The sequence below is a fragment of the Siphateles boraxobius genome, unplaced genomic scaffold (genome assembly GCF_051911475.1).
Source record: "Siphateles boraxobius isolate OS27281-9 unplaced genomic scaffold, OSU_SipBor_1 24, whole genome shotgun sequence".
Taxonomy (NCBI): domain Eukaryota; kingdom Metazoa; phylum Chordata; class Actinopteri; order Cypriniformes; family Leuciscidae; genus Siphateles; species Siphateles boraxobius.
The window spans coordinates 15,208,164-15,234,786 of NW_027508855.1; the positions used below are offsets into that span (position 1 = coordinate 15,208,164).

Here is a 26,623-nt window from a genome sequence, read left to right on the forward strand (position 1 = left end):
ACTGAACCCTATAAAATCCTTCTGAAACCAGTCAACAGTCTTGCAGTGCGTATCTCAAATTTTGCTCGAAAGTCTTAGCTCACGATGCTTTTGAGAAACGCATTCCAGGTTGGGAGACCAGCAAATGATATTAAGCTGGTTTAAAGCTCCAGTAGGTAACTTTTGTAAACAAATATTTGTTAAAACTCTCATTATGTCCTGAAAGTAGAATATGAGACAGATAATCTGTGAAAAAAAATCAAGCTCCTCTGACTCCTCCCTGTGGTCCTATTGCCATTTGCAGAAATACACCGCTCCCGGTCAGAAACAACCAATCAGAGCCAGGAGGAATGTCTTAGCAGTGTCAATCACGCTCGTGTACGCGCTGATCACCCCTCTCTTGCACAGCGCGAGCGCGTACCGTCGTTCGTGACTCTCCTGTTCAAACTCGTTCATCCAAATGAACGAATCTTTTTTCGAGTCATTTCGTTCATTCAACGAACGAAATGACTCGAAAAAAGATTTGTTCATTTTGAACGAGTCTTTTTCGGAGTCATTTCGTTCATTCAACGAACGAATGACTCGAAAAAAGATTTGTTCATTTGGATGAACGAGTTCGAACAGGATCACGAACGTGCATCACAGAACAGAGCAAGGCGAGCATTTGTGCTTATAAAACTTAAAGTTTTTTATTTATTTTTGAAATGACCGATCGTTTCGCTAGATAAGACCCTTATTCATCGTCTGGTATCGTTTAAAACCCTTTGAAGCTGCGCTGAAACTGTCATTTGGTCCTCGAAACGTTTATGTCCTATTGAAGTCCACTATATGGAGAAAAAGCCTGGAATGTTTTCATCAAAAAACTTAATTTCTTTTCGACTGAAGAAAGAAAGACATGGACATCTTGGATGACATGGGGGTGAGTAAATTATCAGCAAAAGTTTTTTTTAAAAGTGAACTAATCCTTTAACGTTATTTTAGAAGCTATAACTTATAGAAAGAGTGCAACCTTATAAAGTTACATGTATTGCAAAATACATAATGATTTGAGGACCAAGTTTGTAGTCAAAGTATGGGCAGGCCATAGTCAATGTAAAGCATATTGTTGATGTTTCGTCCCTATTAGTGAATGCTCCATAACTGTTTATAATCCGCCGTCATCGGTGGACCTGCTTACTAGCCTGCGCGTTCACGGCAGGCTCCGCTGTGGGGGAGGAGCTGTGGAGGGAGGGCTGTAGCGCAGCAGAGAGCAAGGGGGTCGGACCTGTAAGTTGTGCTTGTTCAAATTTTCAGGCTAAGTCAACATTTTCTCAAAACTCCCTACTGCAGCTTTAAGTTGGGTTTCAGTGAAAAATAAGTACACTTTAGATTTTTTTGAAAGCTTTAAATGTTTTTGGTTAATAATTGCATGTTCATTTAAATTAAATTAAAATCTATTATAGTTTACATTTTTATTAAATGCAAATAGTTGAATGTAAGAGTGCTTTTTTGGCATATACTGAAGTAGAACTTAAGTCCATCATTGTACGTATTTTCATAATTACCTATATTGTAGTTGATTAAAGTGTACTGTTGATTAGCATTTATGGTAATCTAAAATATACTTTAATTTCATTCTATTAAAACGTATTAAAATATACTTAATCAATTATTTGTTTCTCATTTTGTCTCTCATAGTTGAAGGGTACCGATGAAAATTACAGACCTCTCTCATCATTCTGAGTAGGAGAACTTGCACAATCAGTGGCTGACTAAATACTTTTTGGCCCCACTGTATGTACAAGTCTAAAACTGCATAAAGCAAGTCATAGATGCAATGCAGTGAAAATAAACCTATTGTTTTTAAGAGGTTCTAGGTCAGATCACATGCTTCAATTGTATATTCTGGCAGGCAGCTGTTTTCTTAGCATTTTCATACCTGTGTTAACATTCTTCATGCCCGCAATCTAAGTAATTTAAGTGACTCAACTTGGAATATTAAGCATCGGTTTTACCTATTAATCCAAAATGAATGTATTAAGCAAAACTCCTGATGTTTTTGAATGCTAAACATATTAAAATATACTTAATCAATTATTTGTAATAATGCAGTTGCAGTTTAGTACATTAAAAATATATTAACTTCATAATGCGTAATGTCGAATAACCAGTGGTGGAAATGACTGAGATTCACAGCCGGACCCTGGTTGGGGACATATATTTTCTTTTTTAAACCATATCACAAAAAAGGTTTGATGGGGTTCAATATAGAACCCTAGGGTTCTTCACTCAATATTAAGAAACCTTTATGCCAAAAAGGTTCTATTTATAAGGAGAAATGTCTTAAATGATTGCATAATGCATTTAATGTTTAACGGGTTATTTTTATTTTTTCTAGAGATAAAGCATGTTTACAAGCTGTTTAACTTATAAAGTTTAATTAAAATAAGAAATTAATTAAAATAAAATGTATTAATTAAAAAAATAGATCCCTAAAATGATCACGTGATGGAAACCCCTAAAAGGTTGTAGCTATATGAAGCGCCTTACAGAAACCTTTACGTTTTTTATATATAACCTTTTCTTCTAAGAGTGGAAAATCCCACTATGTATGACATTTGCAACGCGTTTGGAGGCGATGGACGTGAATAAACGGTCTAAATCCACTGCATTTTGAACTGGAACTCCGTCCTCCCCTTGAAAACCCTGGGTTGTCGTTTGTGTAATGTCACAAATTCAAACACTGACTCGGCATCAAATAACGTTAACCACTGATAATTATTGCTTACTCTGGAGTGACATCATGTGGTCACTAACTAGTACTAAACTAGAAATACGGAAAAGACACTTCCTTGTCAAGGACGTTGAATGGATTTTGTGTTTCTCGGCACACCTACATCCTGAAGTTCACTGAAATTATTCAGTAATTCAGTTCAATAAATTTTCGAGATAAGTAACGTTAAATAATAAAGGCTAGAGCTTGATTCATCACAGGAGAACCAATTCTATCCACAGTGTAATAAATTACATTTTTGTTTCGTATTGTAATGGAAAGTACCCACAGGTGCTGACCTGAGATCAGTATTCGCGGTCTTCTCTCGCCTGTTGTGTCGGTTGTACGCGACTATTAAATCTGATTCCAGATCAACCGAAGTTTTAAAAACGCGCACGAGCTCATGATTCCATCGTTGCGCCGCGCGGTGCATTCTGGTAGTAGTTGAAAGATTCAAGATGGCGGCGAGCAGGAGACTACACAAGGTAGACGTCTAAACCTCGTACTTTTTACATCGCATATAAAGAGTAACCACATACGACGACGCGATATGGGTTTAAACATGAAGTTTAACTCGCCCAAAATGCGATTTGCTGGCTCTTTGGGGCTTGATCGACGTTGGTACGAGCGGTTCTCTCACTCGATGACTCGGCTCGCTTCGCGTTTCCAAACATGAAGGAGGAAAAGCGCCGGTGGAGGCCGCGGGACTATAGAACAGGGTTTTGGGGTCGAGTTTGTTGAGACAATGGGTCAAAGTGCCGTTAGAGTAGGATTTAGTGTCTTAAAAAATCCTTTCGTTTATTGACTGCAAGTAAATGACTGTAATATAATGTATAGGATTCTAATGCGTTGAGTTCCGTTAGAATGGATTTGGATGATTGAAACAAATCTGAATACAATAACTATAAATTAAGCGGCTGTTATAAATCTAATGGGTCATTGTAACCGAATCTTAATGTTTAAACCCACTGCAGTGACGTTAGAGATGACTCAAAGGGACCAAACCAGCAACATCTGACTAATTTAAGCTGCAATTGACGCTCTTTCTCCGTTTAAAGCTTAAATAGCACAAATAATTAGACTACTACTTAAATAGGACGTTTTACTGTTTCAGGTGGTAAGCTACAGTAACGCCCTTCATTTAAAACGAAACCGTAACCGACTTAACAACAAGCTTTCGCTTTATGAACTTCCGTCTTGTTTAAATCACTTCATTCCCAACATGTGAATAACTTGTTTTTAACCACTTAACGTTAGATGTTTCTGTCCTATTTTTTCGAGGTCAAACTCTCTGAAATGTCGTACATTTGAGGTTTTAGTGTGTTTGTGTACAGCTAGCAGACTTTTTTTGTCACAATGATCATCTTAGCGAGTTTACTTCCTTATTAGATAAGATAGTTTGTAAATGTCAATCAGCTCTCAGTGGTAATGGTAGGAAATGGGTAATCTTCACAGGGCAGTAAAAACACACTCTTTCTATAGTACCTGTTTTTCAATATCTAATTGTTGATGTTTTATTTAAAACTGTATGAACTTGTGAGACTAGGGCTGCAACAACCAATTGATAATGAAAAAAATCAATAATGAATTTTAAATCTATTAATCACTTCTTAGTGTTGTGAACTAAACACCGCAAGTCACGTCACTTTACAGGGGTGAATGACATTTCTATAGACAAAACACAACTGAAATATAGCAGTGGACACAGGCTGATATGCTGTGGGGAAAACTGCTTGGATCAAGTTGTCTAAAACATAAGACTGCGGATTAAAAAAGGCTTTTTTTGGTGTGTGAATATATATATATATATATATATATATTCACACACCAAAAAAAGCCTTTTTTAATCCGATTAGTCGGAGGAATAATTGACAGATTAATAGATTTAATAAGTTGTAGCCCTATGTGGAAGTGAATAGACATCTTCAAAAGCATATGTTAGGGCAATAGTTTTCAGATATAATGGTACTTCAAACATTTAAGGTGTGGTTTGTTGTTGTATTAATGCACACTCACTTCAGGTCAGTTATTTACAGTAAGCTGCTGAGGAAGGGGTAATTTCTCCGACTCATTAGGTCAAGACCTGACTCTGGTTACACTTGGTGTCTTGACCATAATATAAGCTGTTGGCCAATGTTTTAAACTCAACTATAATTGCGAATTCATTTATTTGCACTTAATTAGTGGTGATCGTGCTATAAAGAAAGGTTGTTTTGTCGTAAACTCATCCATCTCAGATGTTCTATATTTCTGCTCCACAATTAAAAGTTGTAATAACACACTAGTAGTATCTAACATCCTTGTTTACAACCCTTGTTTTTATCAGGAGCTTGAAGAAATCCGCAAATCTGGAATGAAAAACTTCCGTAACATTCAAGTTGATGAATCAAACATATTGACATGGCAAGGCCTCATTGTTCCAGTAAGTTTATCATTCTTGCATGAATTGTATTCACATGTTATTTGCCTATCCATAAAGTCAAGACAAGAAATTATGTTATAAGACAGCATTAGAATTTGGAAACACAAATCTGATACATAATTGCATGTAAAATGCTTTATATATATGCTAAAACAGATGCCCAAACCATGGTCTGTGGGCCAGAGATGGCTGACCTTTTATGACCTTTGATATATGAAATATGGGGGAAACATGCCATTTAAGCATATCTTAGTTTCTAATTTATGTCTTTTATTTTTGCATTGAAATGTAGAGAATATAAGTGAATCAGATTTTTTTTAAATGTAAATTTTAATATATTTTTGTTTTAAATAAAGCAACATGTACTTTTGGCCCACGGCCCTCAATCAATTTAGATTTGTGTCACTTTTGTAGTATAAGCTTGGGCACCACTCTTCTAAAACATTGCTTAAGTTTCAGTATGTTCATTGTTGAACAGATTTCAAATGCTAGACTGCATTTAGACCTGGATGATATCTGTGCTTTTCATAATGCAATCAAGCCATATCTGATCTTATACTACATGCATTCAGCCTTCTGTCCCGTTGTCAACATCCATTTGTTTCTAATTATATACAATACCGACTGAGCTGTGCTCACCTCATTCACTTTATTCTCCCACAGGACAATCCTCCATACGACAAAGGGGCGTTCAGGATCGAGATCATCTTCCCTGCAGAGTACCCATTCAAACCACCGAAGATCACGTTCAAAACGAAGATCTACCACCCCAACATTGACGAGAAGGGACAGGTCTGCCTGCCTGTTATTAGTGCAGAGAACTGGAAACCAGCCACCAAAACTGACCAAGGTGAGATGCGCTGCAATATTCCTGAAACCGCCACATGAGTCAGACCGCGAAAGCTCTCATGTACACTCTCGGTCTTGTCATCATTTTATTATGTAGAAATCATGAACAAATAGAAGTCGTTGTTTTTAGAGAAATAATTACTTTTAATCAGTAAGGACTCATTAAATTGATCAAAAGTAGCAGTTACGACATTTATAATGTTATAAAAGATTTCTATTTCAAATAAATTTTAAAATATTTTTAAATAGAAAACACTTATTTTAAATTGTAATAATATTTCACAATATTACAGTTTTTCCAGTATTTTCAAACAAATAAATGCAGACTTCTTTCAAATACATCAAGAAATATTACAGACCCCAAACGTTTGAACGGTAGTGTATATGATTGTATTGAATCTGCTAGTCTTGCAGTTGTTAGTTATTGCAGCTTTGTAGATGATCACAAATTTCTCCAGGAACAGATGCATTCAAACAATCTTTCAAACATGTATATGATCTTTTTACTGCATTCTTGTAATGTCATGCATTTCTTCAGAAAACTAGATCACTCTCACCAAGTTGAGATCATGCAGTACTAAATTTCTAGTTTATAAAGTTGTTTATGGGATTTTACTCACAGTTTTGTATTGTGGGTGTATTGATTACATTAGAGGACACTGTAAACCCAGAGAAGTTGGCAGACCTCAAAAACATTTGAGCTAATAAGTTGCATCAATTTTTAAGTTAAGAAATTCAAAGTTTAAGCAAGCAGGACTGGCACATTTTTATTTTGTACTCATATATTTTAATTGCTCTTAATTAAAAAATGTTTGAGTAAGCTAATTCATACATTTAACTTAAATTATCATGTAATCTCAACTTGGCTAGCTTTAAGTAGCTAATTCAGTAAATGCTAACTTGCTAATTGGAAACACAATTCTGTAATAGCATTAGCACAGCAATTGCTGAATAAATAAGGCAATATAGAACATTTAACATATACCTGTTCTCAAACCAAGCTCATGCTCCACTCGTCGCCATAATGATAATCCCCATAAATCCAACATGAAACATACTAAATCCCCCTACTTTACATTAATCTTGCTATAAAAAAAAACACACACACACACACATTATAAAACACTTAATTTTAGCATTTATTCTCCCTTTTGAGTGTCATCATCATGGCTGGGAAATAGAAATCCCAGCCCAGTTTCAGTTAAATTTAAGTTTGTCTAAATTAAAAGAAACGAGTTCATAAAACTCAAAACAAGGAAACGATTCAGATTACTTAAAAAGTGTCTTTTTTTTGTGAGCTCAAAAAAAAAATAATGAAGTTCTAAATACTCATAAATGTTACCTTGATTGAACTAATTTGTTTAATTTCAATTAAACCCTACTCAAATGGTAGGGTTACCCTACTCAAATCAGTTAATTATTTTGAGCGTTAGGATTTACAGTTTTGTATATTGCATTCTTATGAATAATGTGGCTCTTATTTCCTGCCTAACCAGCATTCTTTCCCCTTCTTTTACAGTAATTCAGTCGCTCATTGCCCTGGTGAACGACCCACAGCCAGAACACCCTCTGAGGGCCGACCTAGCAGAAGAATACTCAAAAGACCGTAAAAAGTTCTTTAAGAATGCAGAAGAGTTTACAAAGAAACACGGCGAAAAGCGGCCAGTGGACTAACAATACCAGACAAGTGTGTAGCCCCAGAACCCCCCCCCCCCCCTCCTCTGATCCTCTTCCCCTCGCTCTACTACCTTCCTCCCAACACCCAATTGCCATCCTCTATCCCTCCCTCCCGCTTTCCCTCCTTCTCCTCTCCTTTCCACGTGTCACTCTAGTCAAGCTGGAGAAGTACTGCGCAGCTGCAGCCTCCGTCTTGAAGCAGGACACCGTGAGGACATCTTGAGTTTCTGGTGTTAGCTTGAGGCCCTTACTAACTTTTTACTATGTTGTTTATTTTTTTTCTTTCTGAAGTTTGAAAGCATCGAAATTTGTTAGAGGATAACTTAAGAGAAAGAAGTTGGAAATTGTACAGGGCGTTTCAGTTATGAATGCTGTTTGACCCTTTTGTAATGAGAAAATGAATCATTGCATTATTACACACAACTTTCAGAAATTACTTTTGGAAGTGACAGTTCATTTAAAACCAGATGGATTGTAATTTATCATGTATATTATTATTATTATTATTATGTTGTTCCCTCTTCTTACATGTGTGTTCTTTGATTTCCACAATACCAAACAAAACGGAGACATTAAGGAGGAATGGAGGTTAGCCAGCTGAAGGATTTCAGTGAGGGCAAGCGATTATTTCATATAACCCTTTTACTTTCACTGCACTTGCTGGGTTGCATGGTATGTCTGAGAAACAGGCTACTTTCAGCCCCTTACCAAGCCTCGAATCGGCAAAACCACTGTAGAGTCAGAAACAAAGGCTGAGATTGCTATGAAATACTTAGTTTAACAAATGAAAAAGGAAGGATGAAAACAATGTTTTTTGTGTGAGTGAACGTAATTTTCCATGTTGATGATCACTCATTTTAAACATCTCTCTTTTAACGTGTTTCATAGGAGATTCTTGTATATTATTGATTATTTGGGTTTAAACAGGGAAATGGCCCCTAGATTTACAGAAATGTACGCTACTGAAGAATATTATTCTTATTTTCTCCCAACACAGAATAAACGCAGTAGTTGACCGTACGTTTTCTAGAACATTCTCTTTAAAGTATATTATTCAATCTGTCAAGAGTTTACTTAAGACTGACTTAAGTACGCCACGCTTTATAATGCAAAATCGACGAGGTTCTTTGGGCTTTGTTTCGTTCAAGATATTTAAGTAATATTTGCTTATGCATTTGGGTGAAATCTATGCCTCAAATAAGCCCCTTGCTCTCTTCGGTGTCATTTTATTCTTCTTAAAGGCTTATTTTTGTGCAGACTTTAAAAACACTCCCTTTTGTGTACCGAAATAAAAGAGGAAGACCAATCACAGGAACCTTTCAAACATTGGCTAAATTCACTTTTTTTCCCCACTTCTACAGATTGGTCAGGGATTTCCTATTAAAATCAACCAATCAAAATATTTTTCTGGGATGCCCCACTTTAAAAGAGCATTACGGATTTGTGTGCTGAAATCAAATTCTAAAAGCGTTCATAGATTTTTTTAACCTGAATATATTAGTATTAGTAAACGATATATTTATGAAGGCTACTACTTAAAGTCCGAACTGTTGCTTCAATTACAGCTTACATCTGAAATGCCACTAATGGCCTGAATTTAATATACACAGGTTATAAACATGTTAATCCTAATATGTGACAAAAGGTTGAACTCACCAAATAAAGGCTATTTTGACCTAGTTCTGAATGAGTTTCAATAGGATGGATGATCAGTGTACAAATACATACACATATTGCACATGCACAAATGCATTTCTATGGTGCCACTGGTCTAAACGTTTATCCTTGGTCTAAAGTTATGGTGTTAATCAGTAGTACATAAAAGATAAAATGCCAAATGTATGTGCTTGTACAATACAGTTTTACTTTCGATGCTAAAGCATAATACTTGTTTCAAAGCCTTTTTTTCCACAAAGAAATCCAGAGTAAATGGTACTGTGCTTTTAATTCAAGTTAATAAAAATATCATAAATAGATTCATTAAAAACATTGTACCTGAAAAATACCATTACATTTTTAAATATAAAGTAATCGCTACATGTTATGTTGAGTTAAAATCTTCATGTGGTATGTTACAGTTATAAATACAGATTGCTATTGGATTTTACAATTCTCTGCAATATTTGAGAGAATTTTCAGCACAAATAAGCCAAAAGTTTTCTAATCAAATCCAATTAAAATGGCAACTTCCTATTATAAGAACCAGCCTGAAGCAGCTCTCCATCTTAAAGTGAATAGCAGCTGTAAAAAGAAAACTTAAAATACAATTTAAAAAAGGTCAATCTAATAGTAACTTGGGCTTTTGTTGAAAAATTGGTATAATATTCTTGTTTTGGCTGTACTTTAACAGGTAGTAGCCTCAAATAGTTTAGTATGGGCTTTGTACGCAGCACAAAGAAACTGAATGCTGATTTTCTGCCTTTTCCCAAACCAAGCATTCATACTGTAATATAAATAATTGATCTGTTGAGGTATGGGTCAAGATCTTATTTCCTAACAGCAGACATACATTCGGTTTGAAATGCCCCAAATAATCTGCTATAAGTGTTTAAAAGTCTTTAAAGGCACAGAGGTGGATCCCCTGTTGCCTGTAGTAGTGAAGCACCGAAGGGTCCCTCAAAGTATTCAGCTCGTGCAGTCGGTCTGCAGACTGTGAGAAGTCATCTGGTCCTTCTCCACATCCACCCTGCTGATGTTGACTTGGATATCCTGGATGCACCATAAGCTCTGCTGTAACTGGTCGATAGGAGTCGGTCCCGGCATCATCGGACTGCGTCAGTATTAATGGGGAAGTCACAGTGTCATCCAGTGAAGCCTCCAGCGCGAAGCCCAACGCGCGTTTCAGGTTGGGCACAGACATGTTTTTACCCATGGTGCTTAGCCCCAGGTATACATCAGGCCACCTAAGGAGTCATACAAAGTACTTAGTTGATTAGATTTCATGCATATTGTGTTTATACTGTGCCTGCTTATATGAAGGACAAAATTGACTATTTATAGACTATTCAATGTTCATGTGTTTTTGAAGGCGATGAACTGATAACTATACAAGGATATTGAAGACAAAAAAACATCTGTGAAATCTTGGAAAGCAGATGCTGATCCTTTAAAATGTTGCCTCACAAACCTAATTCCATGGCGATGAAAGACCTCGATAGATTCAAGGGCATCTTTTTTAACCTGTGTGTTGAAGTCTTGCAGATGTGATGGGGGGAAGGTGCAGAATTTAAGACCAGGTTCTATGGGGACCCGTGTGTAGGTGACCCCAAAATCAGAGAGAACTTGGGCGAACACCACTCGCACCTCTGAAAACAATGGGAAAAAAGTTAAATAAATATGAAAAGAAGACAATGTAACAAGGAAATGTAATACTTATATTCAGCAAGGGAACATTAAACGGATTAAAAATGACAGTAAAAGCATTTCAGATATTACAAAAGGTTTCTACTTTCTATTCATCAATGAATCCTGAAAAAAAAACCCGGTCTTGACTCTTGGTGAACATTAGTGATATTAAAAACCGTAACCAACCCCAAACTTTTAAATGATACACGTATAAAAATAAAGGTTCCAAAAGGAGAGTTTTGCAGCGATGCCATTAAGGAACCATTTTTGGTTCTACAAAGAACTCTTCAGTGAACAGTTCTTGAAAGAATCATTTTCTTCTTAGTGTGAAGAACATCTTAATAATTTAGAGAATATTTTTCCAGGTTCCATGGATGTTAAAGGTTCTTTATAGCCTGGGAAAACCCAGACGAACTTCCGGCAAATTTTGATTTGCTCTGCAAGTTAGTCTGGCGAAGAGCCCATTCAAACTCATTTCCAATCTCTCCAAATCGAGGCACCAATCACAAACGTTGAGGCGGGCTTTACAAGATGACCATCGATCTGATTGGTTTTAAGGTCTATGGAATTGCTTACAGAGGCATTTGAGTGACGTCCCTAGGTGACGCCCCTTTGGAAATGAGCTGCTAATGAACATTCCCAAGACCCTAACTTAGTTACGACTGAGAAGGGTCTGGTTTTAACCAGGCTAGGCTCTTTATGGGACCATCGATGAAAATAAAGAATGTTTAAGAGGTATAGTGTAGTTAAAATAAAACTGACACACTGCCAGACTGATTGGCAGCCATTATAAGGTATTAATAGTTACATTTAAATTCAAGGCATTGATGTTTGCCTTTAGAACAACCGTTGGCTCTGCACCCCTATACCTAAACTCACTACTTCAGACCTATATGCACACACAAAATCGCTTTCACAGACCGTTACCTGGACTGTTCCCTGCTGGTGGAATGACCTGCCTAACTTAACCCAAGCCGCTATGTCTTTTGCCACTTTCAAGAAACGACTAAATACGAATTCAGAACTAGGTTGATTGCTTTTATTGCTCTCTTCATTTGTAATTCGCTTTGGATAAAAACGTCTGGTAAATGATTAAATGTAAATGTAAGGTGAAAAGGGTTGTTCAAACTGTTACCCGGCAGCACATGCACATGCTGATGGCCGTCCATATGGTAGGGCACGTGGCCAACCAGTTCACAAAAACGATTGACCTGGGCTCTGAGCTCCACCTCCACCTTATAAACAGACAAAACAACACAGGAAAACAAATGTGTTTTAAATGGTAGTGCTGTGCTTGGCTCTGAAGTCTGAAACTTTAAAAATGGTTTTATACCGAATATTTAAAGAATTTATATTGTGGAAAATTGGCTTATCCTTAATGTTTGCAAATAAAAAGGTTGGTTGCACTTTATTTTACAGTATGTGCACTTTCAATGTACTAAAAGTATCCTAACCCACAAAAGTACTGAGTAGTGTAAGGTAACCACATGGGTTTATTTAAGGTTTAGGGGTAGGTCCAGGGTTAGTACCTAGTTAGTGTCATTACTACAATAAGTACATAATATGTTCATGCAAAACAGGACCGGAAAATAAAGTGCTACCAACAGGTTAATTTGTAACAAAAAACTTATGTGAAAAAATACTATTGAAAACAACATCTATTGAAACTAAGCTTTAAAAATAAAATAAAAGGGTCAGAGAAAAGGAGAAAATGTTAAAAAATTATGTAAAAATATAATACATCTGTTTTGGGCGCAAACCCTTAGTGAACTTTAAAAAAAAATTGAATGATGAAAATTATGAAATTATCTTTATTGGCATTTATCATTTGCTTTTTAAATGTACCACCAATTGAGATTTACATAGTTGTAGATATTTTGCATACCTGTTGCTTTAAACTAGTATGTAATGTCAACACGTCTTACGATCAAGATGATAAAGTTCTTTAATGCTCTACTTTGAGCAACCTTTGACACTTGCATACAGTAGCAGCCTTTGCTATGTTTCATCCGTTTCACTTGAAACGAGCCTCTTAATAGAAGGGGTCTTCGTTTGACCTCAAAAAAGACCCCCGACCCCTGCCATCATGCTGCACACACACACCAGGGTCAGACATTATTGGGCTTGGGGCAAAAATGCCCCCAAAATGCAATATGCCGCAATAAATGTCCATTTATGAATTCTTGTTTTTCTTGTTTTTAATAGGCCTATAATGGATATAAGTTAATATCAGCACGATTGAAGATGTGATAATAATCCAACAGTTCAATAAACAAGTAATCAATATTAGGTAACTTACATTTTAGACTATTTTTTAAAAACAGAATATTGTCTGTTTTTGGTCTATTTCGGCAATAAAAATAATTCCAAACAAATCCAAATGAGTGATCGTTTTAGTTTCATATTTAAAAGTATCTTATCAGTTTTTTCATAATTTCATTTCACTATATTTAAACCTCTAGTGTTGTTCGGTCATTTTAGACAGAAATTTTTATTAAAAATTTTAAAAATCGCTACTTCATTAGAATTGTACGAAACTCTGTGACATTTGCGGCAGTCGCTATGTCACCACAAAAAACAATGGTGCACTTGAATCGAAAAAAGCTAAATGGTTGTAAAAAAAAAAATAGTCACACTTTGTTGTTCGCCGATTTTTGACCGCCATAATTAATACATGAGAAATATTTAAAAAACATACAGAGAATTTTCACTATGTAGAGAAAAGTGCACAGGGGTGAAACTCTCAAATATCAAGAGTGCAAAATAGACAAATTCCATTATTATTGAACAAAGATTCTGTATTACGCTGATTTTACTGAAATAAAAAAAAGTTATATTTCAGGTGGTCGGTCCTTTTGAATGCCAACAACACGCGTGACTCCCAAATAAACAATACCAGAAGGTTAAGCTATATCTCACACCTGTGGCTGATAAAATAACACCTGCGGTCCATCATCCTACAAGAAAGACTGTACGCACTTGCTATCATTCCAACACGACATTATGAGATTGTTGGATAAGGATAAAGAATAAGGATAAACTTGTCTGGAGCTTTTGGAGCACTCCGTCATCGGAAAGCCAAGGTCTATTTCTATTCATATTGTATTAGTACTAATTCCCATTACATCCATTATCTAATCCCTCTTCTCGAATTTTTATTGCTCTCAATGCCTGATTGTTTTTGTTTTCGGTCGAGATTCTGGTTATACAGATAGAATTTGTTTATAAATAGAATATTAAGTGTGAAATATGAGATAACATTATAACAGAGATAATAAAGTAATTGCAGTCGCATCATTTTTTTTCAATGGAGGGCGGGCCTCCAACAAAGGCAACCTCTGCTGCTATATAACATGAATACAAAACAATCCCTATTCACTGTGATGTAAACAGTGTCACATAGACGCCCAGCTTTATGGTTTAAATTTACTCCCATGTGCTTTTGGGTTGGACTTTATAGGTGCGTGTTCCTGTGTACCTCTGACATCTTGAGCTGACCACTCTGCAAAACTTCCCTGAAGCCCATCTTCCCATGGAAGAACCCATCCTTGTTGAGGATTGTTGAGCCCTTCAGTTCCTGAGACACTGGAAGACCCTCTGAGAGATTTGCATGGAGTCCGATTGGGATGTGATACCTGTGCATGAGAAGCTATTATTATTGATTTTAATAACATTTTGAATTTTTTCAATTATAGTTTTAATAATTTTGTTGTGTGTTTTTTTTTTATAACTGGTGAGTATTTTTAAGTAACACCACAGACACAGTGGAATCACCATGGGAAAATATCAGAGTAAAACTGGGAGTTGTGAAAAATATGATACACCGGTGTTTTCCCAGATGAGAAGTTTATCCATGTATCATCTTTTTAATCTTTGAATTTATTTTATAACTGTATCATATATTTCTTTTAATTTCTTTTGTAACCATTTAAATTTTCCTTGCTTTTATTTTGTAATTATTTTAATTCCCCTCTATAAAACACTTTGAATTGCCATAGCGTATGAAATGTGCTATATAAATAAACTTGCCTTGCCTTGGTGCAAAGACATGAAGAGTAAATTTTAACCTCTATACATCTACCCTGTCCGGGTTTTTTTTTTTTTTTACAAGTAGGCCTAATCTTATCTTTGGGAACAGGTTTAACAGGCTCACATGTAAGGGAGAGTGTCATCATACTCATACCAAACGTAGTTTAGAAATCAGCTGCTGTACCTTTTGGCCAGCTCTGCCGCGTGCTTCGCTGAGACTGCATTCACCAGAAGAGAGACATTGGAGATCGCACCAGCTCTGAAGCAATCCACAATCCCTTGATTTCTTCTCTCGCAGTAGCCAAAATCATCTCCCGTCACCACCAGCTTGACCTTGGGTTGAGGCATCTTCTCCTCGCCTTGCTGATGAAAAAGAAAAACACAAAAGAAGATCAACCAATATTGCTTTGATTGAAATTATATTGCTTTGATTGAAATTATTTTGCTTTTTTAATTTTATTTTTTACATTTAGAAGAATGATAATAAATAATGGCTCTTCAGAGTTTACTACAGAATTAAATTATTTTATAAATAATAAATACATTGTTGCTACTTGTGGAGTTAAATTAAATTGTTTTGCCTGATCTAAAAGGCCACAAATTTATTTGCATATTTGTTTTAGGCTGTCTAATTGTAAAGATATTCATACTTGAAAATAAATAGCTGATTTATGTTAATGATTATTTTTATGCTAAACAGAATTCGAATTGGTTTTATTTGTACTTTTTGACAATAATAACTAATGCAGAATATATTATAAATATTATTAATTAACGTAATACGTTTTAATTTTTGCAACTAAATGTTGATATTTATTAAAGTCTGATCTAAGAGCACACATTTTATTTATTAAAATGTTGAGAAATTAGGCAATCAATGCATTAAATAAGTTACTCTACCTGTTGTTTTGTGTTACTCTTTAGAGATTCATCAAACAGTGAGGATTAAATGCAAAATGTCCGGGAGGGAGATACATCAATAAAACCGATTATCGATCTCTAAATTAATAAATTAATAAATAAATTTCAAACCGAACTCAGACAGAAAAGTCTTGGGGTGAATCATCATGAGATGGAAGTCCAAGTCATCCACACGACAGGAAACAAAATGACTCACGTCATTCAACATCATAATGTTTAAAGGCGAATCGAAAGGGTCAGTTTTAAACGCGAATCGGTTGCGGGAAAGCTGCTTATCACCACCGGCGAATAAGGCAGATCTAGAAGTCTGCCGCCTTATTCACTTCATCTGTGTTAACATACTAACAGCTGCCACTGCTTATCCATGCCCACATTCAGGTATAATCGCATCTGCAGATCTAAGTTACACAGCCCAATGACATACTCGGTTTAGTGTGTAGCCGGGATTCTAAGAAACAAACGCTTTATCATTTAAATGGGACGAATTCTGGTTTATAATATATACGCCTAGCTAGCAGTAATAATGTAGTAATCGCTTACCCATTTTATTGCGAGGTTTTTGCCATTAATCCCCTTTTACACTGTATCCATCTAACACAGCTCGGGGCGACTGAAGACTTTAATGCAATTTCCTTTTCCGGAGTTGCAGCGCCCTCTACAGGGTGTCAATAAAACAACACCACATGTCCAAATAGGCCCATGTAGTTTTCACATCCTGATGGATGTAGAATATAGATATAGATATATAAAGTATATTTGATAAAGTTTTTGATTACGTTTTTTAAAAACTTTTAGCCTATATGTGTTAAAGTCAAGAATATATTTAGAACCCCGTTGCATCTTTTTTTCTAAGAGTAATTTTTATACTGCGAGAGATCAGGAGATGCCCATACTTTTGAAGCTGAATCTTAATATTTCACATACACAAAGTATATCTTATTTTAATATGTTTTACACGACTCCTTAATATTCAAATGCATCCACCTTGTATTAGGAAGAATAGAGACTGAATAAAAAGATCTGGTATTTTGAGAAATAACAAAGAGATGAACTTATTGCAAACATTTATGGAAGTTTTTTCAAATTTAGATATCAATTATTAAATGATCATCTCAAACATCATGGCATACTCACCAGAGTCAGGATTCTGCTTCTCTCAATGTTATGAATGTGAAACTGAAGGATTTCCTTGTACACAGACTTAAGGCAGCAGGTGTGACTTTGCCTACGTGTCTATGGAGGCTCATGAATGTTTTCCCAAGACACTTAACCTTAGAAATATGGAACACATTACAAAGATAGAGAGAATGGGAGAGAGAGTATCATGTTTATGATCTTTGGTTCTTCAGCCACCTGACATAACAGCATAACAATAACATGCAATCACTTAGATTATGTGCTAGAATAACCTGGGCTGTCATTGGTTGGGGGGGGGGGGGGGGGGGGGGGGTGCGCCCCACTCTTTCAACCCAAACACCCCCATCCCATCCCACCCCATCCTATCCCCAGAACATGATTTTATTTGAGGGGGACACCCCCACATGAATCACATAGAATCCAACAAATAAACTGCCTGACTAATCCTTGTAAAGTAAACATGTGCTTAGTTTCAGTTGACAACGATTTATTTCTTTTTATATGACAAAATATAAAAGTGGATCACACTACTTTGTGGAAATTGATTCTTTAATAAGCTGTAGTGGAGACCAGGGTTAGTTGTCACACAGTTATCACAAGCGCTATATCTTAGTATCTCTAATGTTTTGAAGCTAAACTCTAATTGCATTAATGCTCATTTTGTATTTAGTGCTTATCTAGGTTTCAAACCACTAGTTCAAAAGTAGTCTTAAATTATAAGGTTTAATTATAAATTAAGGTGAGGTACATTTAACCACATAGTTGAACTGTGTATGTTGTCACATTGATATCAGTTGTCACACACTGAAAAATTTTCAGTGTGAAATTTTCAATCCAAAATTGCTAGTAAATTTCACAATTGAATTCTAAGAAACTGCAAAGTAACACATTAAATTAAAAGTGAAATTTGAAAGACTGACAGATAGCACTTTCAAGAAAACACTGAAAGAAAATCTGTTTTTGAAAATAAAAATAAAATTAGGTGCATGTTGGACTTTTATACAATTCATATTGTACACAATTAGCCAGTAAGCTAAACGAATATATATATATATATATATATATATATATATATATATATATATATATATATATATTTTATATATATATATAATTATATAATTTTTTTTTATATAAAATGACAATGGATTTTTTTTTATGTTTGCTTGTTTTTTCTTTTGTACCTGTATCTAACATCAGAATTGGTAATTGAATTGTAGCTGTTTGTAAATGTACCAAAAATGAATCCATATCGAAAAATACAACTAAAATAACAGTAAACAATAATAATAGCAACAATAATAAACTGATATTTAACTAGGCTACTTACATTTTAGTAGTTCTTAAAAGAATAATGTTTGTATAAGTGATTCTTGATATGATTCCGTTAACATAACTTTCTGTAATAACTTATAACAAATTATGTTTAAATACCCATTGATATATATTCAAATAGACTTCATTAATAAAAGTGTCGTGATATTTCTAACTATTTAAATGTGAACTAATTTTTTATTTTTATTTTTGAATCAATGCCATGAGAACAAGACGTATTGCAATGGACTTAAATGGTTACGTCACATCATCCTCGACCAATCACTGATTTCCGAGTGTGTGCGCGGATCACTTCCTTGTTTTCGGACTTGTCATGATGCGATTGGTTAGAAAGCGTGTCAGCGTTTGAATGGGACTCACCGTATCCATTTTTTGTGATGTACATAGACACTTTGCTGTAACTTTGGTGTAACAATGGGACAATTAAGAGTTATATCTGTCTTTCTGGGTTTTATTTTAGCATGTTTCATGTTTGCCCAATGCGGGGCCAGTGATTTGGACTCCAGCTACGTGACGTGTGGATCCCTGATCAAACTGATGAACACACGGCACAGCGTCAGACTTCACTCTCATGATGTCAAATACGGATCAGGTATAACCACTTATAAGCATAACCTTTAACAATTTGATTAACGTAGCCCTCAGAGGATGCTTATGTTGTTGCCGACCATTTAATATTCACTTTGAGCCTTTTATTCACTTATATTATTGTGCTTAGTGTAATACCAGCTGGTGCATGCATGCATTAGCCAGGAAGCTAATGATGATTAGTAATATTTCCCATCAGTGATCAGCAAAGTACTGTATCTGCCTTTCTGAAAGCATTTATAGACTCTCATATCATGTCTCTTATTCAATGGTTTTATTTTTGTTGGTTATGATATAATATGTTTACCTGAAGGATGCATGTAATCATGACGACAGGTGCACTACAATATAGTAAAACAAAGGTAACATGGTAATACCATTTTTGACATTTGGAATGGTAATACTATGGTATTCCTTCGAGTGGCGTGAGTTTCTTAGTTCGAAGTGGCATTAAATCTTTTAGAATTGATTGTACTTTTAACAAAACATATATATGTGTGTGTGTGTGTGTGTGTTATAATGAGTGATATTTCACTCAGTGGATCCAGATATTTTAGCCGTTCTTTAGGTAAAACTGTTTGTATAATTATCTATATGTGTGTCTCTACATAAATTGACCAATAGTGAATGTCCACCCTGAATAGTAAAGAAAAATAATATAAATTATTAATAATTATTATCATTTTGATGATTATATAATAATAATCCAGGACCCTCTTGCAAAAGAGATTTTAAATCTCAAGAGTTTTTTAAATGTTGTATAATTGATTCTTGATATGATAATGTTTATATAACTTCTAACAGTATAATTATAACAATAATAACGTGCCATTAAAAAATTTGGAATGTAAATACAATAAAAAGCTGGAGAAGTTACTTCTCAATGATATTTTGTGATATTTGATAACTATTTGTCAATATCATGTATTTATTTTTTATATGCATTATAAAAAGCTACTGTTATATTCTCAGAGTACTATGTAAATGCATATGGGATGCATACATATATGCTCAAATGTACCAAACATTTTTTTACACGATACCCTGCAGGCAGTGGCCAGCAGTCAGTAACAGGCGTGGATTCGGCCGAGGATGCCAACAGCTACTGGCGTATCCGTGGGAAACCAGACCGCGTTTGTCAGCGTGGGGTGCCCATACGGTGCGGAGAGGCCATCCGAATAACACACATGAAGACTGGACGCAACCTACACTCGCATCACTTCAGCTCCCCGCTGTCTAACCACCAGGTACACCCGCACAATACTCTCCTAACTTAACCTACATGTCCAGGTGGCTTGATTTGAATTATAACTGTAGTAGAGCATAACCCAGGTTATTACAAGCGGTTTTGTTTTTGCAGGAAGTGAGTGCGTTTGGCGAAAATGGAGAAGGAGATGATTTAGACGTATGGAGCGTTCAGTGCAGCGCAACATACTGGGAACGTGACGACGCGGTGCGATTTAAACACGTCGGCACTGAGGTTTTCCTCAGTGTTACAGGAGAGCAGTTTGGTCATCCAATCAGAGGCCAGCGTGAGGTCCATGGAATGCCTTCACCCAATCAGCATAACTACTGGAAGGTGATGGAGGGGGTTTTTATTCAGCCCAGCAGTGATCCCGTGAACCATGATGAGCTCTGATGATGCACTGTACTCCTCTCACACATGCTGTGAAGCCTTCTCTATTTAAACTTTCAGTTTCTTCAAAGTTTTACGTTTATTGGTCAAACTCATTGTTGTGTTGCAATTTTTGAGACAAAACTCACCCACAAAATCACATCACAGACAAAAAAGACGAAAAGGTTTGTTTTACTAGATTTCTTATGATTGGAATTTGTCTTTTTGTATATAAGGGAATAAAATGACTTTAAAAACCAGGATTTTGGGCAAAAAAAATTGTGTATTTTTTATTAATTATATTTAGGATGTCATATTACTAATAGAACAATTTACATTAATAACTTGTACTATGAAATACTGTAGTAGTTTTGTGCACATGAAAGATATGAAATTACTGTTTTGGTTTAAGTTTTCAATATAACTGTAACTCCCAGTAGTTGTTTCCCCCCTCATACTGTATATGACCCGATATGTACATAATTTGGTGAAAGAGTAAATAAATTTTTTGAAAATGTTATTAATTTTTTTTATTTCAGTTAAAGCAACTAATATCATGTTTTGGTAACACTTTACAATAAGGTTCCTTAGTTAACTACCTTAGTTAACATGAACTAAGACTGAATAATACTTCTTCAGCATTTATTAATCTTAGTTAATATTGATTTCAACATAACTAACACGTTATTAAAATCAAAGGTTGTATTTGTTAACATCAGTTAAGGCACTGAATTAACATGAACAAACAATGAACAGCTGGATTTGTATTAACTAACATTAACAAAGATTAATAAATACTGTAAAAAAGTATTGCTCATTGTTAGTTCATGTTAATACATTAACTAATGTTAACAAACGAAACCTTATTGTAAAGTGTTACCCATGTTTTAAATATCCATGTAATATAAAAATTGTAAACCAGCAGGTGCATCATTGTGACGCATGTGAATAATTTCTGAATCCTGTCAATCGTACCGTATTATAAATACTGCGCTCTATCTGGAATGTATTAAGGATTACTCTGAAATTACAATTGCAGTGACCTTTTAAGGTGATGGTAAGAGTGTCATATTTCTGCTCATTTCGTTATTCTTTTATATGAAAGATGACACGCAGCATCCAGATGGGGGCAGCATTGAGCTACAGTCCTGACACGCACTGAGATTGAGAAGAAGGGAATATCCCTATGAAAAGAGGGGCGGAAAGTGGAAAACTGACTGACTAGCCTATACATATTGGCATACTATAAGCGTCAAAAACGCTGAACAACTATTACCAAATTAAAACCTATACTGTTTTGAAAGAAAAATGTGCTTAACGACAGTTAATTCTTACATTTTTTAAATAAAACATTCAAACAAACTACTAACTAGCCAGTCTGATGCTGGATCTATTATTTATATATTTATTGTTTATATAAATTAGTTTCAAGATTTTTTCAGTGACGACATTTTTAAAAAAAATCACCATAAATAGGTTAGTTTGCGCCAAAATGTTTTCATTAAAAAATAAAGATTCTAAAAGCTGCTCACGCTGTTTGAAGAGGATTTCATATTCATTTAACATGGTTTTACTGTAGTTGTTTAGCTGTTTAGTATCGGGCATGCTACTGTAAATAGGTTGTATTTTCTAATATGTTTCAAAAGATGTAGCCTCATACTGTGCAAATAGCCAAAATTCTCCACGGCTTTCAGCTAGAGAAATATTTTAAAAAAACACAAACACCTAAGTAGGCAACAACATTAAATGTGTATTAATGTTTTCAATAGCTAAAATGCACAATAGCCAAATAGCTATCTAAATTATCTTATTTTTACAATTTCATTGTGTATTTCATAACCTCTTGCCTGATTGATTCTTTCCTGAAGATTTTAGCGTTTGTAAATTTTAACATATAATGATTTGCCAAGTAGGTTGTGTCATTTCACTACATTTCTCATCACTGCAGTGCACGTGATGTGTGACCACTGATATCATAGATCTATGGATATGACATCCATTCACTTTTATATGCATATTGCTTATTTATCCTGAACTAAATATATCTGCATCATCTAATTAAATGTTTGCTCCCGATTTATTAATACAAATAAATGTAAGAGTGGTCAAGCATCTTTAATGAAGATAGGTCTATTATTTTAATTTCAGTAGCCTTTAATGCCAATTTTAAGTTTCATAGCTTGTTTTCCTTTAAGTTCAATCGTCATAATTTCTACTTTTTAATCTTATTATTATGATTTACTAAAGCATATTTTTCCCGTCATGTGGCTGAAATGGGCTTCCATAGCAGGTTGAAGTTGAACCCTATTTTGTATTCCCAGAAGATGGCGACATAATATAACACACGGTTTGGGTCAGTCACACTGTAACCGTCATGAACTCTATATCTTTAATGTTATCAGCTAAACTGAGCTGAATCTGTATTGAAGATCCCTTTTTTATTGTCTTCCTATTATGCATGATATGTGTATCTGTACAATGCACTGAATGTGACTTCATTGCCCATTCTACATTAATTGCAGCTGTTTGTTGACATATACTCAACATATCAAAAGAGAACCTGTATTACCCAGTGCTTTCATCATATCTGACACACAATCTTGATGCGATGCCATACAGCACCAGAGGAGCCAAAAAAAACGGATGATTTAGATAGCTCAAACGCATAATATCTCAAGCTCTCTATTGCACTCATAATTAAATTAATAGCAGGATTGAGTATTAACATGGACGGGGTAGCCATTAAAACTCACTGCTCACGGGGTCAAGAGAAGACAAGCATTTAGGTTACAGCCTAGAGGTGATCGAGGGCTGACCAGGAAATTGAAGTGTCTGAGGTCGCAATATTACACTAAACCACTTCTGTGGGCAGAGAGACAGGATCTGAAATTTGCCTTCAGAAAGTCACCTTGAATGCAGAATTATCCTCATGGCAATTTTAGGAATACAGAAAGGATAAATTATATAATTTGTCATATTAGCAGTAAATTAATGCAAATTCATTTTAGTGTTTATTACATTTCATTAACACACACACACACTGGTCTATGAGTACGTTTCATCGGCGTAATGGTCTTTATTCTGTACAAATCGTATATCCTATCACACTAACCTGACCCCTATACACTAAAACATTGTTTAGTATGTTCTTTTAAGACTCAGGAAATGTCATAAACCATGTTTACATAGTAATACCAGTGTAATATCCATGTCATTATACAAATTGATGTTCTCACAAATCATATAAACACACACACAGGTTAGGTATTTGCTATCTTTGTGAGGACATTACTAGACATAATGGTTTTTATACTGTACAAACATATTCTATCCCCTTCCACTAAACCTACCCCCCTCCCCCACCACCCCCACCCACACACACACCCACACACACTAATATATTGGACACAATTTTTGTCAATATTCAACATGCATTTATTTTGGAGATACAAGATCAGAATAAAACTGGGAATTAATAAACTGCAATATTAAATATGGTCAAGCAACTATAACACATATACATGATGTTCCATGAAGATATTTTGTACATTTTCTACAGTATATATATAAAAATATATATATTTTTGAGTGAATGCAGCAAAATCGCAAACATAAATGGACAACTTCAAAGGCGATTTTCTCAATGTTTAGATTTTTTTGCAACGTCAGATTCCAGATTTTCAAAGAGTTACCCTTGTGACTGGTTTTGTGCTCTAGGCAGGGTCACATCTATAAATCTCATCTTATGATACTCTATCAGGTAAAATACTGTTCAATGCAAGTAAAAATTGAAAAATACAATAAAATATGGTATGAATTGCTGCTATACACATACAAAAAAAAATGACATTTAATTTCAAACGCAGGCAATATACAATATACAGTTAACAGAATTTAAATAAAAAAAAAACACAATTTACTTATTTAATGCATTCTTTTCTTTTATTGAAGACTGGTTATGAGTACAGCAAATCATAAAGAAACAAACACCAGTCATGATGTATCTGGACAGATTAGTGTCTCAGCTCATTAAACCATGTCATTTGTGGTAGATAAAGGATAGGTAGGGGTAGGGGTAGAGGTAGGGGTGTGTGTGTGTGTGTGTGTGGGGTGGTCCAGTGGACTGATGCCCTTTCATTATTGCACTGCTAGCTCCAGCTTCCACAGTAGTGCAACAGGGAAAGAGTGTCAGGCAACCGACAGCAAGCTGAAGGAAACAAGGGGATCAAAAAACATGCTCACACCAACAGGTCATAAATCAGCTTCTTATACAATCATATTACACACACGTTTACTTAGAGGGGTTTGTTTGCTAAATAGCCAAATGCTTGCAAGCTATTTCAGGTGGTCTAGACCAATAAAACACACGCTCAACAGCTTTTGAAAATGCACCTGTCAGACCAACACAAGAAATTCTTTCCCAACCCTTTCATAACGACCATTTTTCAGACCTCACAGCTTCCACGTAATACTGCATACACACTCACTCGAGGTTAACCTATTGATTATGGGATCATGATGACATTGACTAAATTATAACAATTTGAAACCACATAGAGAGATAAACTTTCACACAAACCAGTCGCATAATGAAATGCTGCAATGCGTTTGACTTGCTTTGCATTGATTTAATGTTGAACTGGTAGGTTGAAATGGGTATTTTCAGAAATCACAATCTGCAAGCAAAACAGTTGTGTTGACATTACCGTTATATTAATAATAAATAAATATGGCCAATAAAATGTGTAACTGATTACATTTATTGGAATATATCTGTTATGTTGAGTAGTTTATTTTCATTGGGTTGGGGAGGTAACAGCATGATCAGTGCATGCATGCTGAGGTAAAATATGTATTATCAAAAACATAGAAAATACAGAGGAATACAAACAAAATATTTCTTTCTGAAGACATTGACGTGGCAAAAAAAAAAGCTGCTTAAGAATAGTCTGAATAAAATAAAGTAGCCTAAGTCTATTACTTTTGTTTCGACAGCGCAAAGGACAGCATGTTCTCAGACATAATGATAGAATTCATATTGGGTACGTTTAAATGTAATCATTGTTAACAGTGCATGATTCACTCAAGTGTTTGCACTGTTAAAAGCAAGCTGACTTTCACAGTCACAACAAAATGTTTGTGGGCCATTTTGTTTTCACATTAAACAGGGATTATTTATTGTATTTCAAGTGAAATGGTTGAGAGAATGCAGCAAACCCCCATTCTTTCCCCACAAAAAGATTGACAGAGATTGAGATCTTGTTGAGCCTTAGCATAAAATCATTGCCCATTTAAATAAAAATGACAAAGAACAATGACATCCTTGAATGTTCCTGAAATTGCAGATTACCCTCAAAGTCAAGACCCTATAAGCAATATTGCACTACTCCATAAACAGTGAAAAAAGCAGAGGCAATATTGATAGGGTCTCGCCTGCAAGATGCATTTATCATGATAATCACACAGCACTTTAGGGAAAAGATAGCATGGCTGTGCAAAACACAATATCTAGAGGTTTGAATCCCTACATGAGGAGACTGAAAATGGTTCCTGCTCTACAACACATGATACGCAAACCTCTTTGTGACATCTGACCCTTCACATGCAGTGAGGAACAGCCTACAAACAAACCAGCCTTTATGATCCCAAAGTGAATGGCACAATGCTGTGCATTTCAGTAATCATTTTATTTAAGCAGAATTAAATTTAGTTTATAATTTTTTCCTGCTAAAGAATTTTTTTTATATAAAATGTAATAGCAAAACCAATAAACTGAGGTTTTTACATGTTTGACTTTTTTTAAAGACGCTTTCATCCTTAATCATGAAATGTAATCTTTGAGTAAAGACTATTTATAATCATATACAGACAAACATACATTCATGTACCATGTGAAATTCTTCCAAACACATCATTTTCAGCACATCTGGCATTTTAAATGGGCTATACTTAAAAGCAAATATCTTCTCAAGAT

The 26,623-nt window shown here is 35.1% G+C and overlaps 3 protein-coding genes across 5 annotated transcripts; 2 read left to right on the forward strand and 1 right to left on the reverse strand.

The window, feature by feature from the left end:
* Positions 1-2,844: 2,844 nt before the first annotated feature.
* On the forward strand, positions 2,845-9,358 carry ube2l3b (ubiquitin-conjugating enzyme E2L 3b). Its single transcript, XM_077241613.1, has 4 exons — positions 2,845-3,216; positions 5,058-5,153; positions 5,817-6,003; positions 7,522-9,358. Exons 1-4 carry the CDS (start codon positions 3,190-3,192, stop codon positions 7,674-7,676), a joined length of 465 nt encoding a protein of 154 aa, XP_077097728.1. The 5' UTR covers positions 2,845-3,189; the 3' UTR covers positions 7,677-9,358.
* A 247-nt stretch (positions 9,359-9,605) lies between these two features.
* Positions 9,606-16,621, reverse strand: ydjc (YdjC chitooligosaccharide deacetylase homolog). 3 transcript variants are annotated; one of them, XM_077241612.1, is made up of 6 exons: positions 16,515-16,621; positions 15,238-15,416; positions 14,503-14,659; positions 12,160-12,259; positions 10,860-10,984; positions 9,606-10,582 (listed from the first exon to the last, which is right to left on the reverse strand). In XM_077241612.1, exons 2-6 carry the CDS (start codon positions 15,399-15,401, stop codon positions 10,574-10,576), a joined length of 555 nt encoding a protein of 184 aa, XP_077097727.1. In that variant the 5' UTR covers positions 15,402-15,416; positions 16,515-16,621; the 3' UTR covers positions 9,606-10,573. The 3 variants fall into 3 exon arrangements, with proteins under 3 accessions (XP_077097727.1, XP_077097725.1, XP_077097726.1); XM_077241610.1 differs by having other exon boundaries at positions 10,807-10,984; XM_077241611.1 differs by lacking the exon at positions 16,515-16,621 and adding an exon at positions 15,954-16,286 and having other exon boundaries at positions 10,807-10,984.
* A 2,111-nt stretch (positions 16,622-18,732) lies between these two features.
* Positions 18,733-21,169, forward strand: sdf2l1 (stromal cell-derived factor 2-like 1). The gene is made up of 3 exons (XM_077241614.1): positions 18,733-19,038; positions 20,085-20,281; positions 20,395-21,169. Exons 1-3 carry the CDS (start codon positions 18,861-18,863, stop codon positions 20,671-20,673), a joined length of 654 nt encoding a protein of 217 aa, XP_077097729.1. The 5' UTR covers positions 18,733-18,860; the 3' UTR covers positions 20,674-21,169.
* The last annotated feature ends 5,454 nt before the right edge of the window (positions 21,170-26,623 follow it).